Here is a 25,490-nt window from a genome sequence, read left to right as displayed (position 1 = left end):
TCCAAGATGTAGATCTTTTCAGGAGATGCATTCCAGAAGACCTGAGGTTTGTGGTCTTCCCTTGAGGAGGCTAGAGGGAAAGAAATACGTGATTTTTTTTTTTTTTTTTTCTCAGTGTGCCTGAAAAGAGAGGAGCTGGAGTTGGATGAGGTGATAATGATACAGCTGGATCTGACCTAAGGGAAGGGCTTCAGGGTGGTTAAGCAGGAATGTTCTGGGTCTGGCAGAGCACTGCCACTGGGTGAGAGAGACATAGACATCTCTTCTACAACATACTGTTACAAAGCTGAGGAAGCTGGACTACGTACTTTTACGCATCTGGGCCAGAAGAAATGTAAAATTTACCCATACTTCTTTCTGAATGTGTTAGAAGTTACAGGTTATATGTATCTGCTGCTTAAAGGTGATGCTGATACTTAAATACAATTTTAAACCAAAAGCACCTCTAACCTAGGTCTAATAGCATTGACGTAGTCCTGACATCCCCTTTTGAGAGCCCTAGAATCACTTGTGTGCAAATCACTATAGGTACACAGAGAGTTCTCTTTTAAGAAAATAAATCCTGTTACTGCTGATATGAAATATAGCTTATTTCAGAGTCTCATGGGAGAGATTAATTCATGCAAACAGCAACATTTCTTGAGACCAAAACATTTTGGATTCAACAAATGTTTAACTACAAGTCTTACTCAATGTAATTTTTAGGCTTTTTATTATCTGCAGCTCTCATCTGAAACAGACTTATGTTGTATTTTAGTTTTTTTCATATCAAATTCCTAAAGAAAGTCAGTTTATGTTTAAAGTAGTCACTTTTTCAGTTGCCTTCTTTATTCTTGCAACTCTAGTTTTGTAGTATGTAATGTCTTATATAAAATCTCTCTTTCTCTTTAAGGCACAAGGAAAAGGAAATATAATGGACTACAAGAAGGTTAGTAAATTATATTTACATCTCCTTAATGTTTTTAATGTTTCTTGTAATATTTTCAAGGATATTCTTGACAGTTTAGAGAAACTTCCTTATTAAAATCATGTTACAATTTGTGCATGTGTATATGGAAAAGCATCTAAAATTGCTTTACTGAATTAAATATTTGTCAGTGTATTCTGTATTTTGACTGAAATTATTTCATATTTTGGTTCCTTCCCATGAAATTTATAAACTTGCAGTGTTCTTAGAATAAAAGGAAAGAAAAGGGAAAAAGCCCTTCAAATTGTGTATTTTGAGCAACTGACTTCAGCCAGAAAGCACGTGATTTTACTAGCTCTGGGTAATCGTCTCTTATACAGGCACAGGTATTATGCGTTTAGTAATGACAGCGAAAAATTCTTCATGGTTTTTGTGGGCTCAAACAATAACCAACTTGTTTTTTTATAGAAGCCAGTTTCAAAACTATTATGTCATGTCCCTCTCTTCTGTGCTTCTTCATTTAAAATAAAAGTGGTCATTAGTTACATCCATGCTAAATGAACCCAGTAACATGTAGCTCATTCCAACATAGTAGCTTGGCCACCACGTAGAATCATAGAATGGTTTGGGTTGGAAGGGACCTTAAAGATCACCTAATTCCACCCACCCTGCCATGGGCAGGGACACCTTCCACTAGACCAGGTTGCTCAAAGCCCCATCCAACCCAGCCATAGCCAATTAGAAGGCATGTTGTGCAGTACAAATTAGTATTTCTTTTTTGCCCTTTGCTGTGTTGTCTTTGTTTCTACATCGCTAGAGTCAGTGCTGTGCATGTGGCTCAGTCTTTTCTTCTAGTATCAAAGACCCCTTGTATCTTTCTATTCAGTTGCTAGAATTACTTGAACCTTCTTAATCAAACCTGGGGGCTTGTTTCTCATTGAGCCTCCAAAATGTCTCCTCTTTAATTTTGTAAAAGCAAAGGTCACGAAAACTAGCTGTAGAACTTCTGAAAAATTGTATTATTTTTGTTCTTTTAATTTTTTATGAAACTTCAGTGTGCCTTTTAGTTGAGATAAAAATGTTTTGCCTTTAGTTGAATTCATAAATATATGTATACAAAAATTGTTAGCCATTTAGCCTGCTTAAGAATATTTTACCTTATTTGCTGTAGCTTTCAGTTAAAATAATGAATGAAGGTAAACTTGAGAAATTGAGAGCCACTCATTTAACATGCCTCTGTAAAGGGCAAAGGTCTTATTTTATTTCAATTTTGAGACTGCTCAAGAATTTTTAATTGTTATTTTGATGTATGTTACAGTAAAATGGTATTCCTGATTTTTTTCACTGACAAAAAATACCTGGATGTACTAGTAAATTTAATGAGGGCTAGAATTTAAATACTTCCTTAGGTCTGAGACTGTCATGTCAATATAAGGTCACTATGTTCTGCAAAATTTTTTAGTATTTTTTTCTCCCTAGCTTTTCTCAATCTTTTTATCAGAAGAACTTTGATATCACAGGTGGCTTATATTTTAAGGCCTGTTTCTGAAAATATTTTCTCTTGAGTTTTTAACTTTTCTTTTTTTCCTACACCATCACACTTCATTCAGACAAATTATTGATCCATCATTGTGGTATTTGAAAGACTCTTCCAGAGATGAAAAAATAGTTTCAGCTCTGTTTTAGTGGTGTTTCTCAGATAACAAAAGAGAAGATACCAATATATGGCAGGAAAAAAATTAATGTATGTCATTGAAAGTGACAGCAACTTTCCTGTCACCCTCATTTGTGTGGGGGATTTTGGCAAAAATCGCAGACTTTTAAAATCAAAAAGCTTTTATCCATTCTACATCTACTTTACATGCAAGATAAGCTGTGTAATTCTAAAACAACAAATTGAGATTCTTAGTTTAATTGTTACTATTTTATAATATTGATTAAAAACTCTCCACTGATGTCAAGGCCTTAATGGTGCTTGGCACTCTACAGGCTTGTTAAATGAGTGTAACAAAGGCACAACTAGTAGCAGAAATGAGTAAGCTAAGAATAATTCTTGTTTTCTGGCCAAGGCTCTAAAACAATTGCAAGATAAGGCTAAATAAAGAAATAAATCCTCTGTTTTGCAGCCAGTGAGTATGCAACTGAAAGGATTTGTTTTTCTCCTAAATGTAGTATTCAGAAAAGATAAATGCAGTCAAGTGAAAGAGGACATAGCAAAAAAAAATATTTTTTTAACTGTAGTCCAGTTCTTTTGCTCTGCTGTCTTACAGAGGCCTTTCATGCAAACTGGCATGGGAAATATGGTACCTCAGCATAGTATGCTGTGACATTGTTGGTTTGTATATGAAACACTATGCATGGCGTTAACACAGGGAGCAGATTTTGTACAGAACTGCAGAACTGGAAGTAGCATAAGGCAAGAAGTGGTAGATCCAGCCAGCCATTCATATGCTGCGTGGCCCTAATGTCTTGACTTCCTATATGGTAGGAAAGAGGGAAGAAAAATGGGAAAGGTCACTTTTGGAAACAAGGAGGTTTCTCGGTGGTAGCCCACTGTCATGCAAGTAATAAATAACAGTACACAGTGCCATCCAGTTGTGTTAGCAAGTCGTAGGACTCCCCTTCCCCAGCTCACCATTGACTACCGTGGTCAGTGCATTCATCCTGCTGCGGTGTTGTCTGCAGAGCAGGTTTGTAGTCCCATGGCATAAATGATGATAGTCCTGCAGTTCTGATTTTTTCAGTGAGATGTGTCTTGAGACTATAGGCCATAGACTGTTCGCTCTCTTGCTCCTGAAATGCAATAAAGAGTTAAAAACAGATTGTTGTTGTTTGTAGATGCTTATGACCTGTGGCTGTCTTCCATGAAAATTTGTCATCTTTGTTTTGGAGCAGCCGTTGCCATTGGTTGCTTTTGTTATGTATATTAAAAAAAACAGAATAGCCTGTGATTTAATGAATATAGGGGTTTTTAGATGTATTCCTAATATTACAAAAGCAGCCAAAACCATTCAGAAGAAGCAATTTTATCCTTTGTTGGAACTAACCATATCTGAATTACCAAGGTGTACATCCAGTACCAAAAATCAGTTGTATCTTTATTTGTAGTCAGTGGGTATTTTCCATGGCTGCTTTGGGGTGAGAATCCAGCACAACTTTTGTTTCATTAAAGCAAACTATTACCACATCTTGTAACATAAAGATCAAGTTAATTGCTTGTGTATGCTAAGATGACAATTAACAATCACTGTTTGCATTGATATGATTTAGGAAAGTCATGCTTTTTCTAAAGAAGTCATCACTTCACTACCTTTGTTTAGATTTAAAAACCAGTGAGCCTTGTTAAGTTCGTTGTGAAAGACATGGAAAGGCATAAGGAGGAGGAGCTGGTGTCTCTTCTAAAATATTAAAGGATCTGTACAATCAATCAGTGTCTTGGGGTGACTTGTAATTTTTTGGCAAAGTGTACTACAAGGACTGCGTAACAGCTGGAGTAGCAGCGTTCCCTGTAAACAAGCCATCCTTCCTCTGCTGTTGAGAGTGGCTCTCTCCAGATTTGGTCTCTTTCGAGGTAGGGTGTTTTTGAAGTAAAAACAGAATTTTCCTGTTTGTCAAGTGAGTAAGGAAAATAAATTATACTCTACTAGCGGAGGTTTCAGCAGGGCATTTGGGCCGTTTAAAAATGCACTTCTAAACCTTTTGTATAGAAAAAGTTTCTAAGAAAATACTGGGTAAATACTGTCCCAATTTCAAATGGCATATCACGCTGCATATAGCCAACACAGATTTTAAACATAAATAATAAAAAAATTATGACATGATGAAGTGATGCAATTAAATGATTGTCCAGCCCATTTTGAGAAGGAAGAGCATAGCCCTGTGTCTAGCCACAAAAACTGTAAGAGTGAATGCTGAGATGTTCCAAGGTACTTAAAAATCAAAGGAAAAATTTGACAAAATTGATCTGCTAGCTGTGAAACACGTCAGTACCTTTCAAAATAACATTTCAGCAGCCTAAAGCATCAGTGTTTGAGTATGGTGTTCCCACAAAAGAGAAAACAAATTTGGAAAAGTCAGTACAGAACACTGCAAACACTTGGAGAATTATTCAGTCATTCAGCCACAGATCAATTTAAATTTTGTGGTTTGGGATTTCTTTTTGTTTCAGTGAGTACAGTGTACTTCAGAAGTGTAGAATGTTGTAGCTCACTTCAGGATCAGAGAGAATGCATGATGTTTGAAGATTTCAGTACGTAACAAATTTAGCTGTTTAGGATCATTCTTCTAAAACAACAAAACAAAAATTCTCAAGTTACTTGTTGATATCTTGTCACTGAAATAATCCTAAATTTGGCCATTGTTTAAAAAACAATATAAAAATTAAGAATTTCAATGTTCTCATTTTCCCTTTGCCCATAAAGTCCAGTACAGCCAAAATACTCACCACATATTCAGGGAGTCTTCCCCCCTGAGATTTGTGGTTCCCTACAGGTAAGAGTTACCTGAAAGGAATCTTCTTTCCTTTGGCTAGGACATAAGGCAATAATATCTTGACAGAGAAGATTTGAAGTTAGTTGTCTTTGTGTTTGGACACCTGCTTAGTTTTTGTCTCCTTTAATTCTTCAGTCACCAAAATCCAGCAGTCCCTAGCTTGCCTCTGGCTTCTCACTGCCCCCAGAGAAGCCGTTCTGTCCAACAGCAGTCCAGAGTAGTTGGTGAGAAAGGCAAATACGTAACTTCTGTAATATGGATGAGAAATTTTCTTTCAACCTTTTTAAAACAAAGCGACTGGGAAACATAGTACTTTGAACTCTGTTCATGGGATCAGACAATAATTTAAGTTGGATGCCCCTCTGGGGCATGTCTGGTCCAACCTCTCTCTCAAAGCAGAGCCAGTGTGGGTTTGCTCAGTTGAGTTTTGAGTATCTGCAAGGACAGAGGTTTCACAGCCAACCTGAGCAACCTGTTCCAGTGCTCGACCTCCCTCCCCGTGGAAGAAAATTTCCTTGCATCTAATCAGCATTTCCCATGCTGCAGCCTGTGTCATTTCCTCTCATGCCTTCCATGTACACCTCTGAGAAGAATCCAGTTCTTACTCCTGCCCGTGAGGTGGTTGGGACAGCAATAACAGCCTTCTCAAGGCTGAACTGAGCAATTCCCAGCATTTCCTTGCAGCCCACGTACTGCTCCAGCCCTGTATCATTGGCTAGCCTCCCACCACGCTTGCCATGGTATGGCAATGTCTTTCATTTAGTGGGAAGCCCAAAATTGGGCACAGCACTCCAGACATGATCCCACAAGCCCCAAACAGGGGGAAGTAATTCCCGAATATGCTTGCCTACACAACCAAGAAAGTGGTTGATGGCCTTTCCTGCAAGGACATGCTGCTTCAAGGGGAAAAAAAAAAAAAAAAAAGGTGTGTAGATAAGTAACTGAGAAGGAAAAATAATATGGTTGGAACATCAGAAAAACAGGATGTGGACCTCTTGGCTTGTTGGTCATTGATTTAAATCTAGCTGAATGTTATCAAATCTGCTTAGAGGCAGCTTGTGTTGGATGACCATATAGTACTGTATGTGAAACTAGGGTTTGAGATTCACCACCACCATTTCATTAGTCTTTGTACATTTGTAACAAATCGCTAGAATCTAAAAACTGTCTAGACCCTGTCAAGGTGACTATCCCTTATGAATGTGCTTAATAATTGAAATAAAAAAAGCCCAACAAAAAAAACCCAACATATGTTAAACCCTGCTACAAAATAGGAGCAGGAATCTGAACTCACTATGATGGTACATATGGTATGACCTAGACAGCACAGATTTTGTTATTCACTTAACGTTCTACGGCAGGAAAAGTTTTAATGTCTTACTAGGTCATAAGCTGAGGGGTGGGACACACAAACATACTCTTTTGGTTTTATGGTAGACTCAGACATTTAAGTCAGTGAAAAGAGAAGGAAAGTTCTCATCCCTACCTTCTAGAGCCCTAACCCATGGGATTCCTCCAAATAGGTCCTTGAAGAGGCCAAAGGTAGCTCTTCTGAACTCCAGGGTTATAACCCTACTTACTGCCCACCTTGGTGTTGCTGTTGCTTTTTCCTTAGATTCCTAGAACAGCCTTCAGAGATAAAACTTCAGGGTTCTGAGTTTCATGTGTACCAGGCAAAACTGTCAAGTCTGGTCATTATATGAATATATTGAGGAAAATGGAAGGTGCTGAAGGAAAACAGTGCTGGTACATTGCAGGGAGCATCACTTCTCATCTGAGTCTTAACTTGGCTGCGCTATTGCAAGACTGTTCTTTAAGCTGCAATTAAATAACAAACACCAGTCAGTGATTTTTGCAGATTCTTGGCACCTTTAGAATAAAGTAGACCTTTAGTGCCAATGGTCTGAACAAAAGCTTGAAAGTTAAAATGAAGTATTCCAGTATATCTAGCAGTTCAGCTGGAGAAAAGTGTGTTGAAGCAATCTATTTTGACTTGTATTCACTTCTAACTAGTCAATGCTACTCTGAAGAAGATTGTGGGTTTTTTAATGATGGATGAAATTGTTCCTGCAACTGGAAGTACATTTGATGTACAAAGTGATGCCATATAAGTACAAACTAAAATAGCAGATTCCTTTATTTAGAAGAAATTTATGAGGGAGTTTAAAGTTTATAAAGTAACAAATAAAAGCAGTTCATTTTGCTTTTCTGTTTATTTGCCTCAAAAATTAGCTGTTCCTATCCAAATGAAATTAAAAAAATAATACATCTAAACTGGGTACATTGATTTTTTTTTTTTCCCCCTGTGTATTTAGTTTGTGAAGTTCATTACGTAAAAATCATTGAAGCTCAAAAATTGAGTGTGAAAGTGTAACTGCAACACAACTAACGGTACAGCTAAGTCTTATATTAGTTTCTCCTGCATACAGCAGGGCTACTGAAGCCAGGGTTCCTGTGGAGTTATACGCTGTATTTTTTTAATAGCTATCCCACTACAAGAAGCCCAATTTGTACTACTTTTTTTTTCTTTTTTTTTTTTTTTTTTCTTTCCCTCCTCAGCTGAGATAGAGGTGGCATGCAGTCTGATTAATCCAGACCGGTTTGCCTCAGTGTGTGCTTATTTGAGTTGATTGGCTGCTTCTGCAAATGGAATATAAAACAAGTAAGTTCCTAAGGACTATAAATTGTTCATTACTTAGGATGATTTCTGACTGAGAAGCTGAGGAAGGAGCTTGCCATATGAGCAGGTATCTTTCATTTTGAGCTGTCTGATTTTTGTATAGTGATTCCTCTGCGTATAATTTGACACGAGCTTTGCAGTTGTTTTGGCTTCAAGGCGCTCTGTGTGTCTGAGGGCTTACACAAGAAAAGTGTGTAAATGGATTCTGTCCTTGCATTAGAACTCTGCCTTTCCAGATTTCAGTGTTAAGAGTAAATCATAGTATGTATATGCAATCATACATGCTTAAGCTAAGCTCCCCTGACCTTTGACCAATTTGAAGACTTTTCAGGAGCTACTTTCTTTCCTGTTTACATCTCAATATATACTTATATGAGTATTACAAGTGTGCTAAACCTTTGTAATGAGCTTTATCATATCAGCAGGGTTTGTTTCAAGACGTGTGGGTTCTACCATCTCGCAAAGTAGTTCCTCAAGGAAGGGGAAAGAGCTTTTCACACTGCTAGTGTACTTCCTCTCACCTGTCCCCACCTCTGCTGTAGAGCTGTGGTTATATGGCTGATTCTCATTCGTTAGAAGATGTGTTGAATTAGCTGTGCAATGCATTTATGCCTCAGGACAAGTTCCTTTCTGGCACACAGTGCAGCAAGATTCTAACTGAAGTGGAGAATAAAATTTTTATGAACTGGGACTTGAACACTCAAGTGCTGTAATATGCTTTCAGCTAATTTCATCTTTAAATACAGATAATTAATCCACTTCAGTTTGTATTCAGATAAGAAACATCATTCATTCTGTATGAATGCAAGTATCTAAATAAAATGGTTGACTTCCAATTTGGTCATAGCTTAGGGGTTGGGGGTTTTTACGTAATTTAAACTTGATAGATAAATATAACCTTATCTCTTTGGTTTTAATCACTTGTAAATTAATTGGGACATTGGGCTGTGTATTGGAGGAAAACATAATTTATAAAACCTTGTTTCTGTAGATAACCTGCATTCAAGAAGAGCCCTTTTTTTAAAAGCCGATACAGTGCTGTAAGCCAGCTATGAAAGCCAGGTGGGGCACATTAAAGATCATTAAATGCTGTCATGCTTTTGGGATAATTAAATCCTGAAGATCCACCTGGCCTTGGTTCCCAGGCTCTGGCATGAGGCTTCAGGCTGGAGTTGGTCTGGGGACACCTGTATTTTAGGGTAGAAAACATAACAGTGTTTCATGACAGTCTCATGATGCTGTTCAGGAAAAAAAAATAATTAAAAATAAAAAAGCCCTTAATAAGTGTGATTACTATTTAGAGCTTCAGCTAAGTTGAGGTACTGGGAAAAAACAACATGTTTTGTTTGTCATTTTTGTTTGTGTTATTTCATAGGAAATTTAACCTGTCATTTACCCAAGTTTTTTAGGTGCCAAATCTTTCCAGCAGCTTGCCATGAAATGTCTGTTACTCCATGAAAATATTTTGTTTCTCATATGGTGTATCATCAAACCACTGTCAGATTTGCTAGCCTCACTGAGAAGGTTGTTTGCATGGATATAGCTCAATACGATAGTTTTAACACATCCCATTTTACTGACTGAATTTGCTTTTGTCCACTACAACAAAGGTAATCATATAAATAGAAACTTGCATTACAAAAGACAAGAATTCAATGTGTGTCATCCTGTGCCTGTTTCCAAAAGCGGGATGGAATGGGTGTTCATAAAATCCAGGTTTTCACTGCAGAAAATGAGAGCGCGAGCGAGCAGCTGGTCTGCCAGTTCTGCACAAAAGCTCTCGGGCAGTGGCTTAGGTATGAAATGCCCAGATATTTATTTTATTTTTTTTTAATTAAGTGTGCCCTTTGGAGAGCCGGCATCTTTCAGGTAATGAAGTAATGGGTGATGCAGTTTAAAATACCCGCAGTTTTGCTGTAGTGGCAAGCCAAGCCAGAGCAGCTGAGAGTATTTAGGAGCTTTGTCTGGCTGCTTCGGTGTTTGCCTGTCCCTCGGGAAGGGGTGGCGGATGCCCTGTGCTCTGGGCAGTGGTTGCCCGCCGGCACTGCCGAAACCCACCCCGTTGTGCCTATGTTTTCTGACAGCTGCGGGAAGCCATCAAGGCTGGCAAAGGTGTGACTTCTGCCATCGACCTCTGCCGCTGCCACGGAAACAGAGCGCTGGCAGCCCTCGAGCGCTTCCCTCCCTCCGAGGCCAGGGCAGCCTTGGCCAACATCGTCTGTGCCGTGACCAGGTTTCCCTGACCCGCCGCCCTGGGAGGAGCCGCTGTCCCTCCGTCGGTGGGAGCAGCCCGGCGGGGACCCCGGCAGCACCCCGGCACCACCGGTCACCTCGTCGTCCCGTCCCGACAGAGGAACGCGCGCCGGCTGCCTCCGCCGCCAGCAAAATTCAGGAGGGGGAAGAAAAAAGGTCACAGGCGGCTTTCGCTTGCCGTGCCAGAAGCGCACTTGAGGCTGCACCGGTAGAAATAATTAATGAGTCCCGTTTCCGTGACTTCAGCAAATGGACAGGAAATAAGTGGGTATTGATTGGGCACCGGTGGGGACGGCGCCAGGGCGGAGGCCGGTGGTTTTCCTGCCAGAGGGAGGGGATGGAGGGAGGGACGTGGAGATCCAGGTGTCACAAGAAACCTGCTCAAACCTGCCCGGAGGGAGCAAGCCGCTGAAGCCAGGAATTAACGTACCCACTTATCGAGGGGAAGGGCAGTTCGGGGGTTTCATGGGGGGAAATCCTCTCTCTGTCTGCATGCGGTCGTGTCTCTTCACACTGTTTTTATGTATTCAAATGTAAAATTACCCTGTGCCTAATGCTTTCCGTATTTGAGAAACTTGCTGAGAAAATGTGTCAAGCATGGTAAGTAGGAGCTTTAAAATATTTAATCAAATATTAATTTGGCTCTGTTGAGGGAACTGATTGCCCGGGTTTTATGCTGCGTGTATATAATATGTTGCTCTAGGTCAAAGAATGAGGTTTTTCCAGCTCTTCGGGGGGAGGGAATATCCCTCCCTCAGATCCAGCGGTTTATTTCAACACAGTCTTACACAAAAGAATTTCCTAGGCTTGTGACATTTGTGTTCATTTAAGCCAAATAAATGTTAATTTATAAAGCTAGACATCGGCCTTTGGCAGAAAGGAAGAAGGAGTGCTCTTCTGTGAGTACAGTCTTTCACCGCACTGAATAAATGCAGAAAATACTGGAGAAGTTCTGAACCTCAGTGTGTTGAATTTGAAAGTCCAATTACAGACAGCATGTAAGGTGTATCAGAAGCCTGCAACTGGAGACCGTCTCTGTTTTGTTCATAGGAGATGATTTTTGTGGTTTGCATGCATGCAATCCGAGAGCGCCGTTGACAAGAAGGCTGAGTTTACATAAATGATCTAGATTGAGACTCAGCTACCTTTCTTCCTTCTGTGGTGTAATTACAGCCCAATCTGGAGACAGCTAGCACAGCAAACAGATTTCATTACATCCCTCACTCAAACACCAAGTGGAGTTATTTCTGTTAAATTCTCTCCTCCTTCCTTCTCCCCCTGAACTCCTTCCCCCTGTCACACAGCTTGTTTGTCATAGACCAGCATGTTGCATTCCACCGAATGCAAAATATAAATAAAAACTGTCCTCTAAAAATATACTGAAAATACATCCTCCACAATGTACATAATATTCTGTGTAATATATGCCTATATTATAATAAGCAACCTTGAGAGACGATCTTTGTTTAGGAGCAGCATCCAGAACTTAGGACTCACTTTGTTACGGAGAGTGGCTTCAATACCAGACCCCTTCTTGTTTGCACTTTCTTTCTCCTGCCTGCCCTGGCATTTTCTGTCTTCCCAAGACTCTGGTACTTCCGCCTGAGTTTGTGCTGTTGCTGCAGCAGGAAGGCTGGAGGTGGAACAGGGGCGCCAAGAAGGATGGATTAGCCCAGGCTGTGGCAGTCATAGGCATCTGCCTTAGCTAACCACTGTACGTTTTCACCTGTGAAGTCCTCTGAAGTTTTGCAAACATAAAACTAGTGCTTGGAAGAAATACCTAAATTCAACTAGAATCATATTCCAGCTTTGTTTGGCCCTGTTTTTTACATACTACAGGCAGTAGGAGCCCTACATCATCTTGTCTTTGTCTTACATCTACAATAATTGGTTCATAATGATTTAGGGCTACAAGAAGCTAGAGTCTGCTGGAGATATTTTGAGCCATTTCACCTCAGCTGCATGAAAGAAATATCAAAACGTACTGCAAAACTGTGTACACTTGGTTTATTTTTTCATGAAAGTACAATTTGTTTTATTTGTACTTTTTACTAATAAAGGGAAATTGGCAAAAACTAATTACCTTTTTTCGTATTTTTATCACCACAATGTCTTGATTGCTCTTAAACTATTCTTCAACCTTAATTTTAAAAAAAATCAACATGTATTCTCCCTTATCAGTATTATCAAGTAATCTTTTATTTAATGTATTTGCCTGTAATTGTTGAGAAATTTTTGTTGTCCTTTTTCGTCCAGATAAACTACAAGCAAAGTGTTATACCTCTGTCAAACTGTGGGTGAATTTGTCATTGCTGTGCATTGATGTACTTCCCATACCTTATACAGTTTCTGAGCAATGGTAGAACCTTAAGGCTGTTCTGGTTTTATTTTTATCTCCTTGATTCATTTTCCCCACCCACCGGTCAGGGAGAGGGAGGCCTGTGGTTGTGTGGGGTGGCTGAGGATGGCATTCACACCATTTACTTTGGTTATCCAGCTGCTCAACCAGACATGCCTCTCGGCTGCTCCTCCGAACTTATTCCAGGTGTTGTTTTGCCGGACTATTCTACAGGTGTGCAAAATACAGGATAAGGTCCTAACTGCTTTTTAAACCATACTAATTTCATCTCCTACAAAGAGCACATCTGCAGTGGCTAGAATGGCTGTTTCGTAGGTCTGTGGTGGAAAGCCATTTAACTGCCGAATGAGTGTTTCCAGCTCCACAATTGTGATAACACTGTACAGGAAGGTTGTTTGGAAAATGAGGTACTTAGAAGAATAGAAACGATGGCTGGAAGGGACTGCTGAAAGTCATCTAGTCACATCTCCTATTTGAAGTGAACTGTTTGCCAGCATGAGCTGCTACCAGGCATGGAGCTTCTACAAGGTTCCCTATGCAGCAAGTCCCAGTGCTGCTCCACCTTCCTTCTGAAGGAGTTATCCTGATGTCCAGCGTGAACCCCTCACCATAGCTGGTGGCTGTCGCCCATTATTTATCACCTGCCGCTGCTAAGAATTGTCTGGCTCCAGTACCTTTGCTAATTCCCAATCCTGCAGCTGTGTGCTGCAGTTCGGTTGCCTGTTAGCCACATCAGGCAGGGCAGCCCCAGCTCCGTCAGCCTCTCCTGGTGGCCATGTGTGCTGGGTCCTGACGAATGGGGTAGTCCTCTCATGACCTGCATGACTTTCATATTATCCCTGTTGGGCTGTGAGCCCAAAATAAGCCAGTTCAGGAGCAGATTCACTGGGTATGGTAAGGAGAACAAAACTTTACCCTGATGTACTGGGTCTTGCTGTGGTGGAGTTGATTTTCTTCATAGCATCCCATGTGGTGCTGTGTTTGGACTTTTGACCAAAACAGCGTTGCTAATATGCTGGTCTTTTGGCTGTTGCTCAACAGTGCTTGCATAGCACCAAGGCTTTCTCTGCCCCTCCCTCTCACATCCACCAAGTGGGTTGGTTGTGGGCAAGGGGCTGGGAAGCGGCACAACTGGGACAGCTGACCTGAACTGGCCACAGAGATGTTTTGCACCATATAACATCATGTTCAGCAATAAAAACTGTGGATGGGGTGTTAGGGGTGTTCCGGGGGGTCTCTTGATTGGAGGCTGTCTGGGCATCAGTTGGCTGGTGGCGATTGCTTTTGCATCACTCATTTTTCTTTGGTTTGTTTTCATTTTCTCCTTTTACATATTAAACTGTAACTCAACCCACCAATCTTCTCACTGTTGCCCTTCTGATTATCTCCCCTATTCTGCTATGGGGGGCAGTGATTGAGCTGCTGTGAGGTGCTTATCTGCCATCCAGGGTGAGGCCACCACAGTCCTTTTTGGCAGCCAGTGTAGGACATGCAGGGTTCAAGGTAATGAGACATTTGACCAGTGTGTGCTAGAGGGAACTTACTATACCGCTGTTGCTGGTCGCGATGTTATTTGTTCTCGATGCAGGTTTATTTGTTCCCTTACCCACTCTGTGTCATGCTCCCTCTCTTGCTGTACATTTAAATTAGAGAGCTTGTTAAAGGCTGGGTTTGGCTTTTGTAGTTTGCTGTGCCACGTAGCACTGGGTTGTGTTTTACCCAGGAGAACTATGACGAAAGCACTGGCCCTGAGCCTTATCTGGTGTTTGGGCACTGAATTGCTGCTGTCCCAGTACTTCGGGAACCATCTCGTGGAGACAATTAACAATTACACCTTTTCCTTCTTTTCCTCTGAGAACCAATTTTTGAGGAAACAAAGAACAGCACCTTCCCCTTTATCTCCTGCAGGGTTGTGGCTTTCCACCTTGTTACAATGACTATTCAGTATTTTTAACATCCCTGGGTAATCAGAATGCTCACATTGATGTGTCTCAAGAATCTGTTTCCAGCTTTTCCTGAGGTTAACTATTTAAGAATATCACACAGAGATGTGCCCTGAGGCAGTGTGGGCATGGGTGGCAGGGTGCATGGGAGAATATAGGCAGGTATCTAGAACAGTTTTCACCTCCAGTGATGTGGGACTTGACCCCTGAACAAGTGCAGGATCCTGATAAAGTGACAGAACATTTTAGAGAAGGATGCCCTAACTGTGCTAAAGGGTTGCAACTTCTCTCACCATGCTGGGCCTGGCTTGTGCCTGCTGAGCACTGTTCAGCACCCTCGGGGGGGAGAGAGGGTCTCTGGATCTGAAGACATATGAATGGGACTGTGGCTAAGCCAGTCACCCAACTCTCAATTGTATCAGTCATCCCTGTAGTCAGAAAGAAACAATGGAAGCAGAAGTCAACTCGTTTAGTCAGGGAGGAAGAAGCTTCTAAGAGGGAGCAGGAGGGGGAATCAGAAAGGCAGCCGGTTGTGCAGCAAAGCAGTCACAAGAACAGGAGAGGAAAGAGAAATAATAAACGAGCCAGAAATCGCTAGCTCCTTATCCCTGAGTAAGCTGCAAGATAGGCACAAAAATTATAGCTATCAACCTGGTGAGCTAATTATCAGCCAGCTGCTCCAGTGCTGGGATACTGGGGCCAACAGTCAGGAATTAGAGGGCAAGGAAGCCCAGCGACTAGGATCCCCCTTGAGGGACTGGAGCATCAGCAAAAGGATTGGAAAAGGAGCAACAATCAGCAGCCTCTGGAGGCAGCTCCTGTGGAGTCCAAAGAAAAGGCATCCCCTGAAGGAAGACCTTGTAAACTATTGAGGCAAGTGGACAACCACTGAGTGGTATCCAGTATCTGAGGGAACTTGCAGTGGTAGAGGTGATGTACAGCCTGGACAAAAACCATGTATCTAAAGACCTGGATGAAGTCCAGTGCGTGCAGTCCATGCAGCGGAGGTTTGTATGGAGGGCACTGTCGTCGTACGTCAGCACCCTGATGCTGATGAGCTGGCCAGACATCGAGGCCCCAGCTGTGGGCAGATGGGCTGGCCAGCTCCAGCAATTTGAAGAGAATCTCTCTTCCATCCGAACCCTACAGGCCTATTGGCTTGGCTGGGGAGAGACTGTCCCACCAATTCCAGCTATTCGAAGACAGTATGTTCTCCTTTTTGCCCATACCAGCCATCATCTCAGCTATCAAGTGAGGTGTTCTCTGCTCAAGGGGAAAGGTACCACAGACACATTTGCATGCCACCCTGCGGTTCTGTCTGCATGACCACAAGGAGGACATGAGGAAGCAGGGTGGTGAACCCACCTGGAACCTAGAAGCTGGGGTATCTGAACTGTGAGGAAACACAGCAGCTTTCCTTCCAGTTGTTGAGCAATTCCCTGGATAGAGTACAAGGGCTCATACTCCTTCTGACCCAAATAAGGAACTTCTGGTTTGCAGTTACAAGAATTGGGTAATAAACACTCTGTCAAGGAATAGAGGGTCCCTGCCTCTGGCCAGCTGAAGGAAAGGGACGACCAGGCTTATTGAACTGCATGGATTTAATGGCCTGGCAGAGCTGATCAGGTGGCTGTGCTTCTCCTAACGTAACCCAGCGTCTGCCTTGCCTTATTTGCAATGAAGAGTACACGGGTGGCCCACAGTCAACTTAGCGTCCTACTTGATAGAAGTTGCTAAAAGATTAAAAAGCTCCTTTTTAGTTTAATGGAAACATTAAGGAAACATTCTCTGGAGCAGCTGGGGAATGCTTCTTGCCCCAAGCGCTGTTAAAGATGCCTGACCAGCCTCCTCAGGGGTAAACCTGCTGGGGAGATCTCTCCATTGCTTTTTCTTCTGAGCAGGTAGTGTTTGAATTTTCATAGATGTGGAAGGCGAGCTCAAGCAACTGTGGCATGCTGCAGATTTATCAAGGAAGTGGCTTCTAGGTCAGATCACTAGCTGTCACTACTCTCATCAACTACAATTTCACAGAAAAGTGAGGCATGAAACTTTTTTTTATTCTCTGTAGTCTTCAAAGTACTTTTACCTGCACAGCGTCTTACAAAAAATAAAGAGCTTTACAGTCTCAAACTGCTTTTCAGTCTCAAAGCAGTTCAAAGGAAAGAGTATTTCCAGTTGTGGAAGTCGTCTGTTTTGGCAGTCTTTGCATTAAATTATCTTCTTTTTTTTTTTCCTTTCAGAAACCAATCCCTAAAATGCATTAATTATTTACATAATTAGTGTTCACGTGCTTCTCATTTAGGGTAAGCCTGTTTTTCTAGAGCTAAAAGAAAGTAGCCAGTAAGCTAAAATCCTGATAGCAAATGCCTTTAATATAAGCAAAAAGATAAAGCACAAAGCTTACTGTAAATCATGAAGGGGAGAAGCAGGTGTAAAACAAATTGACCGTCGATACACCAAAGCTTCATGGCAATCACCTTTGTCCACATCTTCGGGCATTTTTTTTTTGCGTGTGACTGTGCCCGCAGCTCCCGGTGTTGCTGCCAGATCCGCAGCCACCGACAGCTGGAGGAATGCTCTGGCTCCCTCATGTGTAGGAGATTTGTTCTCTGCAATGCATCGAGTTGACTTTAATCCCTTCCTATTTGCAAAATGCTTTTGTCAGGGTATAGCTCCTGAGGAAAGGCAACTTTTTTCTCCAAAATAGAAACAGCAACGAGACAATTTATTTAGTAAACTGGAAAGCAGTATTCAACAGTATTCTACCAGCTTTACGTAATGAAATTGCAAGTCTATCTGCAGTAGAAAAGAGGGATCGTATCATACGAAAATGTCTTGGCTAATAGTGACAGACAGGTGTCCCAGTGATAAATAAAGCAGTAGTTCTCAGATTTATCAGGTTTTTAAGAAATTTATTTATAAAATCCAGTTTGAGGCATATTTTAATACAACTGTATAGGAGAGTTGTAACGTTGCAGCAACATTATGAAAAATCTTGCTTTAAAGTTTTCTTCTTTACCCTATTGCACTTTGCCTTCCTCCCTTCCCCCAAATATTGAAGACTAAAAATACTCTGCTTTATTATTAGAACAATGGTCAACATTTTTACTTTTAAAATTGTACATGAAACTGAGTACTTTACTTGCACAGAAAACTATCTTAAAACTAGACAGTTTTATGCTTTCAATGTTTACAGTAAATGACTCTCATCAACTGCAAGGTTCACATTTTAGCAGTTATTAAATGCAAATTATAAAAATGAAATGTTATGTAGAAGTAATTAGAAAAATCTAAAACAAGTAGTGATAGATTAGATTTCTTTTTTTTTCTCCTCAGAAAAAACATAAACACTCATTTTAAAAAGCGTTACTCTCTGCAGATGAGCATGATGCTTTCTGTATGTGACCAGCTTATCCAAAACAGAGCGTGATTAAGAAATGAAGCTTTTTTCCCTCTTGGCTAGTTTTGATGAAAGCTCTCCAACTTGCACATTGTGTCTGAACATTTCTTCATTCATAGCATGTGCCCATCGAAAACTGTTTTCTGTTTGCAGCATTTCAGCTGTACTATTTATAAGCTAGTTGAACAATGCTAACTAGAGGCAGTAAAAGGTGTGTATTTCATATGCAAATCACTAGCAATAATTTTCTACAATTACACTTAGTTGCTCACATCATTATTTTCATTAAAAAATGGGTTTAGCAGGAGAACATTACAGAAAAAATGTCTATATTTGTAAGACTTCTTTTTAATCAAACAGTTGTGTTGCTTTTGTCAACCTATGGAAGTTAATATGTTAACATTTTATATCAATGTACAAAAACTATGAATATCCTTACCTCTACTCAGATGCTGTATGCCCACAAGCTAAAGGTGGCTTTTACACGTACATATGCTAAGATAAGATATCTGCAGAAAAATAAACAGGGTTTAAATATCTAGTATTTCTTAAAGAGAACTGCTGCTGCTAAAAATGGTCACATTACAAATGACTGGAAGTATTTCTTATGTGAACTTCTATGAAAAATAATTGCTTTCAATCCCATTCTAATATAGTAATAACCGCTAAGGGATTTTGTGTTCTTCCTGTAAACCCAGGTCCCCATACCTACAGTTTTTATTAAAAAGTCAGTCCAGACTAAATTTTCCCAATTTCAAAGGCAAATTTATATTGAACAAAATACATTTACTTTTTAAATACGTGATTGTTCTCAAAGTCATTACCATAGGTTATGACTGGGTTATACTAGATGGGTTATAACTAGATGGGTGAAAGGATCTAGTAACCTTGAACCAGAGATCCATGCTAATGCCAGTTCGGAAGGGAAGGTTCCTATCCACCCAAAGAGCAAGGTTCAGGAGTAGCTTCCCAACAGTAGTGCAGGTAAAGACCGGAAAGAGATCGTTAGTTGCTTCTGAGACAGTGACTTGTTTGTTAAAGGAATTGTACAACATGATGTCCATGAGAGAAGCAGCTAGGACTCAAACTACAAAGGCTGTTTCAGTTTTAGCTTCTGAAAGAAAGAGGACTCCTTCCATAAGGATTTCTGCAGTCTGAATACTGCTATTTCCATTTTTAAAAAAGAGAAGGGTTTACATAGAAAAAAAACATAGCAAATCAGCCAGCTGACTTCTCAAAGAAACCTAGTTTTCTACATTACTTACCACAGTCTTTTTTTTTTATAATATTGTTACAAAAATTTAAACTTACCGATCTTAATGAGGCATGAGGCTATGCACCAGGCCCAAAATATTATGTCTCTGTATAATGGGCAGGATATGGAATGGAGTGTTAAGCACACAAAGGGGAGTGTGCTGTTTGCACTCGGTTGGGAGATGTGGATGTCTTTGAGAGAAAGGACTTTCCATGCTGTATTTACCTCTTTTAGACATAAGACAGAATTTCGCAAACAGACCTTTATGGGATAAATGTTTGATCACTGAGAGTTAGTTATGGTGTAGATAATACAATGACTGTGCATTAAGTGAGCATTACTTCTTTTTAAATGCAAAGCTGTGAGAGAACATACAATGGCACAGTTCTTGGCTGAACTACTATAAAGAGAACTGTGATTTCATTGCCAAGAGATTAAGAAAGGCTTGTGTTTCCAAGAGTGAAATTGCTCACATTTGTCAGTTTTTAAACAGTTATGGGTGCAAGTGATGTATAAGTAAACTGCCGGAGCACAGAAGGAGATTTTTAGGTTGCTCACTGGGTTAGTTACTCTGTTCTTGAAGCTCCTTTACATTTCTGTTCTACTCCGTCTTCCACTGCAGCTTTGATCTGATTTTTTTTTTAAGCTTTTATATCAAATTCTCCTTCCTTTGGTGCTCAACTGTTACATATCTGCTGTCTTACCAGTGTGCTCTGGTGCTACTTCAGACTAGAAAAGGGTTTTTTTATAATGAATGTTCATTTCTTTGAAACTTTTTTTCTGTGAGCTAAACTCTTTAAGTGTAAGATTTCCAACCCACATGCATTTGGAGATGAGCTGGCTTTTTTTATTTTATTTTTTTTTTGGTTCATATCCAAAGATACCGTGTGGATTCTCTATTTTGATATAGTCAATTCAGCAAGTAATACAATAATGCTATTTCTTAGCCATCTCCATGAAGGCTAGGTAAACAGCATTTTTGAAAAGTTTCCAACAGTGTCTATCGTTGTACCTAATAACGAGAGCAGGCTACTCAGGAGGACTACAAGGACGTTGTGAGGTTATGCAGGGAGAAAATCAGAAGGGCCAAAGCCCAACTAGAACTTAATCTGGCTACTGCCGTAGAAGACAATAAAAAATGTGCTGTAAATACATTAGCAACAAAAGGAGGGCTAAGGAGAATCTCCATCCTTCATTGGATGCAGGGGGGAATAGCGACAAAGGATGAGGAAAAGGTTGAGGTACTTAGTGCCTTCTTTGCCTCTGTGTTTAATAGTAAGAGCAGTTGTTCTCAGGGTACCCAACCTCAAGTTGCACCAGGGGAGGTTTAAATTGGATATTAGGAAAAATTCTTCACTGAAAGGGTGGTCAACCATTGGAACAAACTGCCCAGGGAAGTGGTTGAGTCACCATGCTTGTAGGTCTTCAGAAGACATGTAGATGTGGCACTTAGGGATGTGGTTTAGTGGTGGACTTGGCAGTGGTAGGTTAATGGTGGGACTCGGTGATCTTAAAGGTTTTTTGCAAATGATTCTATGAATCTATGATTCTAAGATGCAGTGGTGTTATAAAATAATTTTTTTTAAAAGACAGAATATCATGTAACAATTTTGTTTTTCAGGAAAAAAAAACAACCCATCAATTATATTAACTGGCACTCTAAGCCACTGTTTCCCAACCAGTGTAATATGTTGCTGGCAGAACCCTCCAATGCTGCTTGCAGCCACAGGAAGTTTAAAACTATAAATGAAGTTCAGGTGTCTGCCACTGTTCTTTTCTGCCTGGGTTATAACAATGTATGGATATTGCCCGCAGCACGTTACTTGTTCAGTATTGTTGCCTGTGGGCCAACAGAGATTCTAAATATTCCTGTGTAATGTGTCCATACATGTCCTTTCAATCTGACTGGCAATGAAAAGCATTAAGGTATGCAAAGTTGGTTATCATGTTGCCATTAAATATTTCAGTTTTTATAAACTTTGAATTGCAGACCATGTTATACTGCAAACCAGGTTAGTTAATTGGACTGGTTTTTTTTAATGGTGCCTTTCAGATTCTCTGAAAGTCCTAAGAATCGCTTTGGTTTTTAATTTTAATCTAAGATGGAACCTGTGTGCTTTCTTTTTTTTTTCTCCTTTTTTTTTCCTTTGGCAAACCTATTCAGTCTCTTTGAAGTGTATTTATATCAAATACACGCCTAAATAATTTAAGGTGAATTCCAAGCTCCCTAATTTAAGTACCTGCCCAATTTCAGTGAGTCAGTGCCTGACTCCTGACATTGCACATGCGGTTAGTGCAGAGTTCAGCTGGACACCCGCCGCGGGGGCAGGGGGCCAGCCTACCTGGCTTCCCTCTAGAAGGCAATCCAGCCCATCTGATCCAGTCCCTTTGAACCCTAGCCAGCACGTAGGAACCCGCAGTAGATATTAGCCTCCATCCACTAGGCAATCCCCAGGGCGAAGCACCCTTCCAGCGGCAGCACACTCAGGTAAAGAAATTGCGCCCTATTCCAGAAGACAGTTGCTGAGCTCTGGGCTGCCTTGCAGGAGGGGGCACCGACCCCCTCCAGCTGCACACATGGGGTGGCTGGCAACACAGGAATCATCACTAAAAGTCATCCCAAGAGCAGGCAGAAAGAAGCCTAGTTACCGGTGGGGGCTTGTCTTTCTGGGCAAGGGACTTGTTTGCTCATTAGGTTCTTAATGTAAAATGCATGTAAATTGCAAGGAACTGGCTCCGCACACCAGAGTGCTCTGCTTTCCTTCTGGACTCCATGACTCTTGCGTCTAGCTGCAGGGTGGCCTAGTTTCAAGATGTGTGGTAGAGAAATGTGATAGACGATGTACTGGTACCATAGCAATAGTTTTTACAGAATCAAACTGCCAAAATTAGTTGGTGCTGAAAGTGCTTTCGACATCTCATGCCGTATCTCTGCCTACTGAGTGCTGCAGGCTATTGCAAGGATCTACAAGAAGCCTCGCTAAAGGTTTCGGGTCGGATTCTTGCTTGTTCCAAATGTATGTGGCACAGCACAGGAAGCAAAAAGGCCTCTAAATTTAGGATCATTCTTCTGCTCCCTGTCATCGAACCAACTTTCAGCACACTGAGGTCTTCCAACTCCCAGCTCAGGGCCTGCTGCAGCAACAAGCACTGCCAGCTCTGCTGCCTGCCTGCTAGCCACCATGGTTCCTCACCGCTGCGCAGGGGAATCTCCAGCTGACTAGATCCTTTGAACTAATACAGAGAGGGCATTCTCCAGTGGGAGGGCCTGCCACCTCACAGTTTCTACGGGCAAACATCTAAGGAGCCTCCATAGCCCATCCTTATAAAACTCCACACAACTGTGAACAGTGCTTTCAGCTTTCCAGGGGCTCTGAACACATTTTTGTAGGTGGCAGTGGCTGAAGTCTAGTTGCAGTGTGGTCAAGTGAGTAATGGCCCGTTGTACTTGAGAGTGACGGTGATTTCTTTCCTAAAGAGTTCTCTTGCTGTAGCACCACAACTCCCCTCCCTGGTGACCTGGAATTTTTCAGAGATTGCCACAGTGTCACAGAGTAGCTTTTGAGCCAAAGGCATGAAGGGGGGAAAAAATGAACATTTGAATAAATGACTTGTGTAGCACAAGTTCAAATGGTGAAAAAAAACCGGGACTTGTCTGGCTGGGAAGCCAATCTAAGCTTGCTACCTGCATTGCCTGAAGACAACTTGGCTCACTCCCTTTTCAATGAATGCTGTTATTGCAACAATATGCTCGTGCTTCTTTATGCTTAGCTGAGGCCCTTCAGGTCTCCTCCTGGGCTTGGGTCCCTAGTAGCTACAACGCCTCAGGCCAGCACTATAGAGCAGAAATGAGGTGGAGTTCAAACTGGCAAGTATTTTCTCAAGGGCTCTGAAATTGAGTTTGGGATTCCACTGGCTTGCTCTTGCCTTATGGTTGCCTTTCCTTAATCCCACTAAGTAAAGCATTCAAGCAGAATCCAACTGAGATCTGGCACTACTTAGCATCTGGGCCAGGTGTCAAAACATGGTACCCTTTAAGTAAACCTTCAATTAGCCTTACAGTAAAGGGAGAGGGCAAATCATACTATAAACTTCAGCCTTCATAGTGCTAACAGGCTCAGGAAAGTTATCGGGAAGTTCTCTTCATCTTTTAAAGAGTGAATGAACTGCTAACTGCAGAACACTTGTCTTGTTAATAAAATGTATCCTTCATTCAAGTGAATCATCGGAGGAGTTACAATGCTGGTAGTTCCTGCTCTTAAGGGCTTCTTTAAACAGCTATCTATTAATAATAGTAAAAAGAGCAGTCAAAGTTAAAATCAACAAACTATTATCTGTTAGGATTATTCATGGAATATGACACTGTAAAGATGCCAAAAGTCCTAAATGCCAAATTTAGAAGAGCAACGTAAATGGAAGAATGAAATGTTAAAGAACTGCTTCTAAAGGAAGCGCTGAAAATCTGAAATGGTGAGAGAGATGCTCTTTGTATTGCTTAGGTCTAAAGAAAATAGCAAGTATCTAGAAAATGCTGAGTTATTTGTGGAGCAGAAGATGTATCTCAGATTCCCCCCCCCCCCCCCTTATTTCTCTATTGACTTGTGTGGTTTTCTATTTGATTTTACTACAAAAATGAACAAAAAACAACACAGAAAAGTCGGCTTCTCAGAGGGAAATGCAGTTTCAGAGATAACAAACAAAAGATTTATCTGTTAAATTCACATCAGTGCTCAGAGCTCACCTGTTCAGCCTGCACATTTACTTGCAACCTGCCTGCTGTGTACTTGCCTTGCTACTTCTATCTGATACACCCTTCATGCTGGAATCGATCAGCCTTCATGGCAGGATCCATCCTCAACCTATTTATTTTACAATAAACACCTTTAGACTTAACTCCTTTCACTCTGGAAAAAAAGTGAAACCATTACAATATAATTAGAGCACTTGGCTGTGTGGTTTTACTAAAAGGCAAAAGGAACCTATGCAATAGGAACGGCAGCACCAGCCGAGTTTATTGTGTAAGTAAAGCATTTCACAAAAAGCTGTCAAGTTGGATACTTTGCTAATTTCACAGTCATTACATGTAGCCAAAAAATGTAATTGCTGTAACTGGCCATAGGTTACAAAACTGGACTTCCCTCTCCCACCTTACCTTTTTTTTTTTGTTTGGGTTTTGTTTTGGTTCTTTTTGTTTAATGGGAAACGGTGTGGTTTTCTACAAGCTGTTAGTAGAAAGGGCAGGTAAGGTTTGCCAGACTCATGTAATGTCTTACGTGCTCCTGTCAAATTCGGGGAAGATAAAATCTACAAGGATACTTAATTAAAAAAGAATGCGATCTCTCTTTTATAAATCATCGCTGCCACCCACCCCCACCCCGAACGTGAAGCATGCGAACGGTCGCTTGTTAAAACGGTGCAGGGAAAGAGCATAAAATCCTTAAGCTTAAACCAACTGACTGAATTAACTTTTAAAGTGTAGGCTTAAGCCTAAAATGGCACCAAGCACCAGCCTTTCCTACTTGGCAACGCACGCCGAAGCCCACGCTGGCATTACATAAAGGCAGGCGGCGGTCCCGCGGGTGCCGCCAGCCCGCTGCGGCGCTCCCGGGGGTGCCGGCGGCCGGGGGAAGCCTGGCGGGGGGGGGGGGAGGGGGGCGCTGGTGGCTGCGCAGGGGCGACGTGCCGGTGTCACAACCCATTTGCGTGAGGCGCTGCTCGCCTTCCTCCCGCACCGCCCGCACGGCTGCCCCGGGGTGACCCGCGGCCGTTGCGGCGGGGGGATTTGCCGCCGGGCCCCAGGCGCAGCCGCAGCCGGGGGCTCGGACCGCCGGGCAGCCGCTCCCCGCGCCCGGCCGGAGCCCGCCGCTGCCTCGGGATGACCCGGCTCGGCTGCCCGGGCAGCCCGCCCGCCCGCGGCGGCGGAGGCGAGACGCGAGCGGGGCGGTGGGCAGCGGCCGGTGCCCTCAGGCCGCGGGGGATAACGGCCGCCGCGCGCCGTCCCCAGCGGTGCGGGGGCCGCACGGCCACGTGCTAGCTGCCTCCCGTCACCGGCCGTGGCCACGCGGCGCTGCCCGTCGGCTGCGCGCGGGCCCGGTCCCCGGTCCCCCCCACCGCCCACCCGCGCCCCCCGCCCGGTGGCCGCCCGGCAGCCGGCGCACGCGCACACCCGCTCCCACCGCCTCCCCGCGTGCACGTGCGCGGC

General features: G+C 42.1%; 1 protein-coding gene across 2 annotated transcripts in view; it reads left to right on the top strand.

Moving 5' to 3' along the window:
- The window catches only part of PDSS2 (decaprenyl diphosphate synthase subunit 2), a 120,059-nt gene extending 107,649 nt beyond the window's left edge, over window positions 1-12,410 (top strand). For both annotated transcript variants that reach the window (XM_055809492.1, XM_013304544.3), the window contains 2 exons: window positions 893-928; window positions 10,163-12,410. In XM_055809492.1, the coding sequence (XP_055665467.1) occupies window positions 893-928; window positions 10,163-10,321 (195 nt within the window). In that variant the 3' untranslated portion in view covers window positions 10,322-12,410. The remainder of the gene's footprint in view (window positions 1-892; window positions 929-10,162) is intronic.
- The last annotated feature ends 13,080 nt before the right edge of the window (window positions 12,411-25,490 follow it).

Source organism: Falco peregrinus, chromosome 7, assembly GCF_023634155.1.
Source record: "Falco peregrinus isolate bFalPer1 chromosome 7, bFalPer1.pri, whole genome shotgun sequence".
NCBI classification, from domain to species: Eukaryota; Metazoa; Chordata; class Aves; order Falconiformes; family Falconidae; genus Falco; species Falco peregrinus.
The sequence above is the reverse complement of the archived record's forward strand: the minus strand, read 5'-3'. Positions and strand labels throughout refer to the sequence as shown.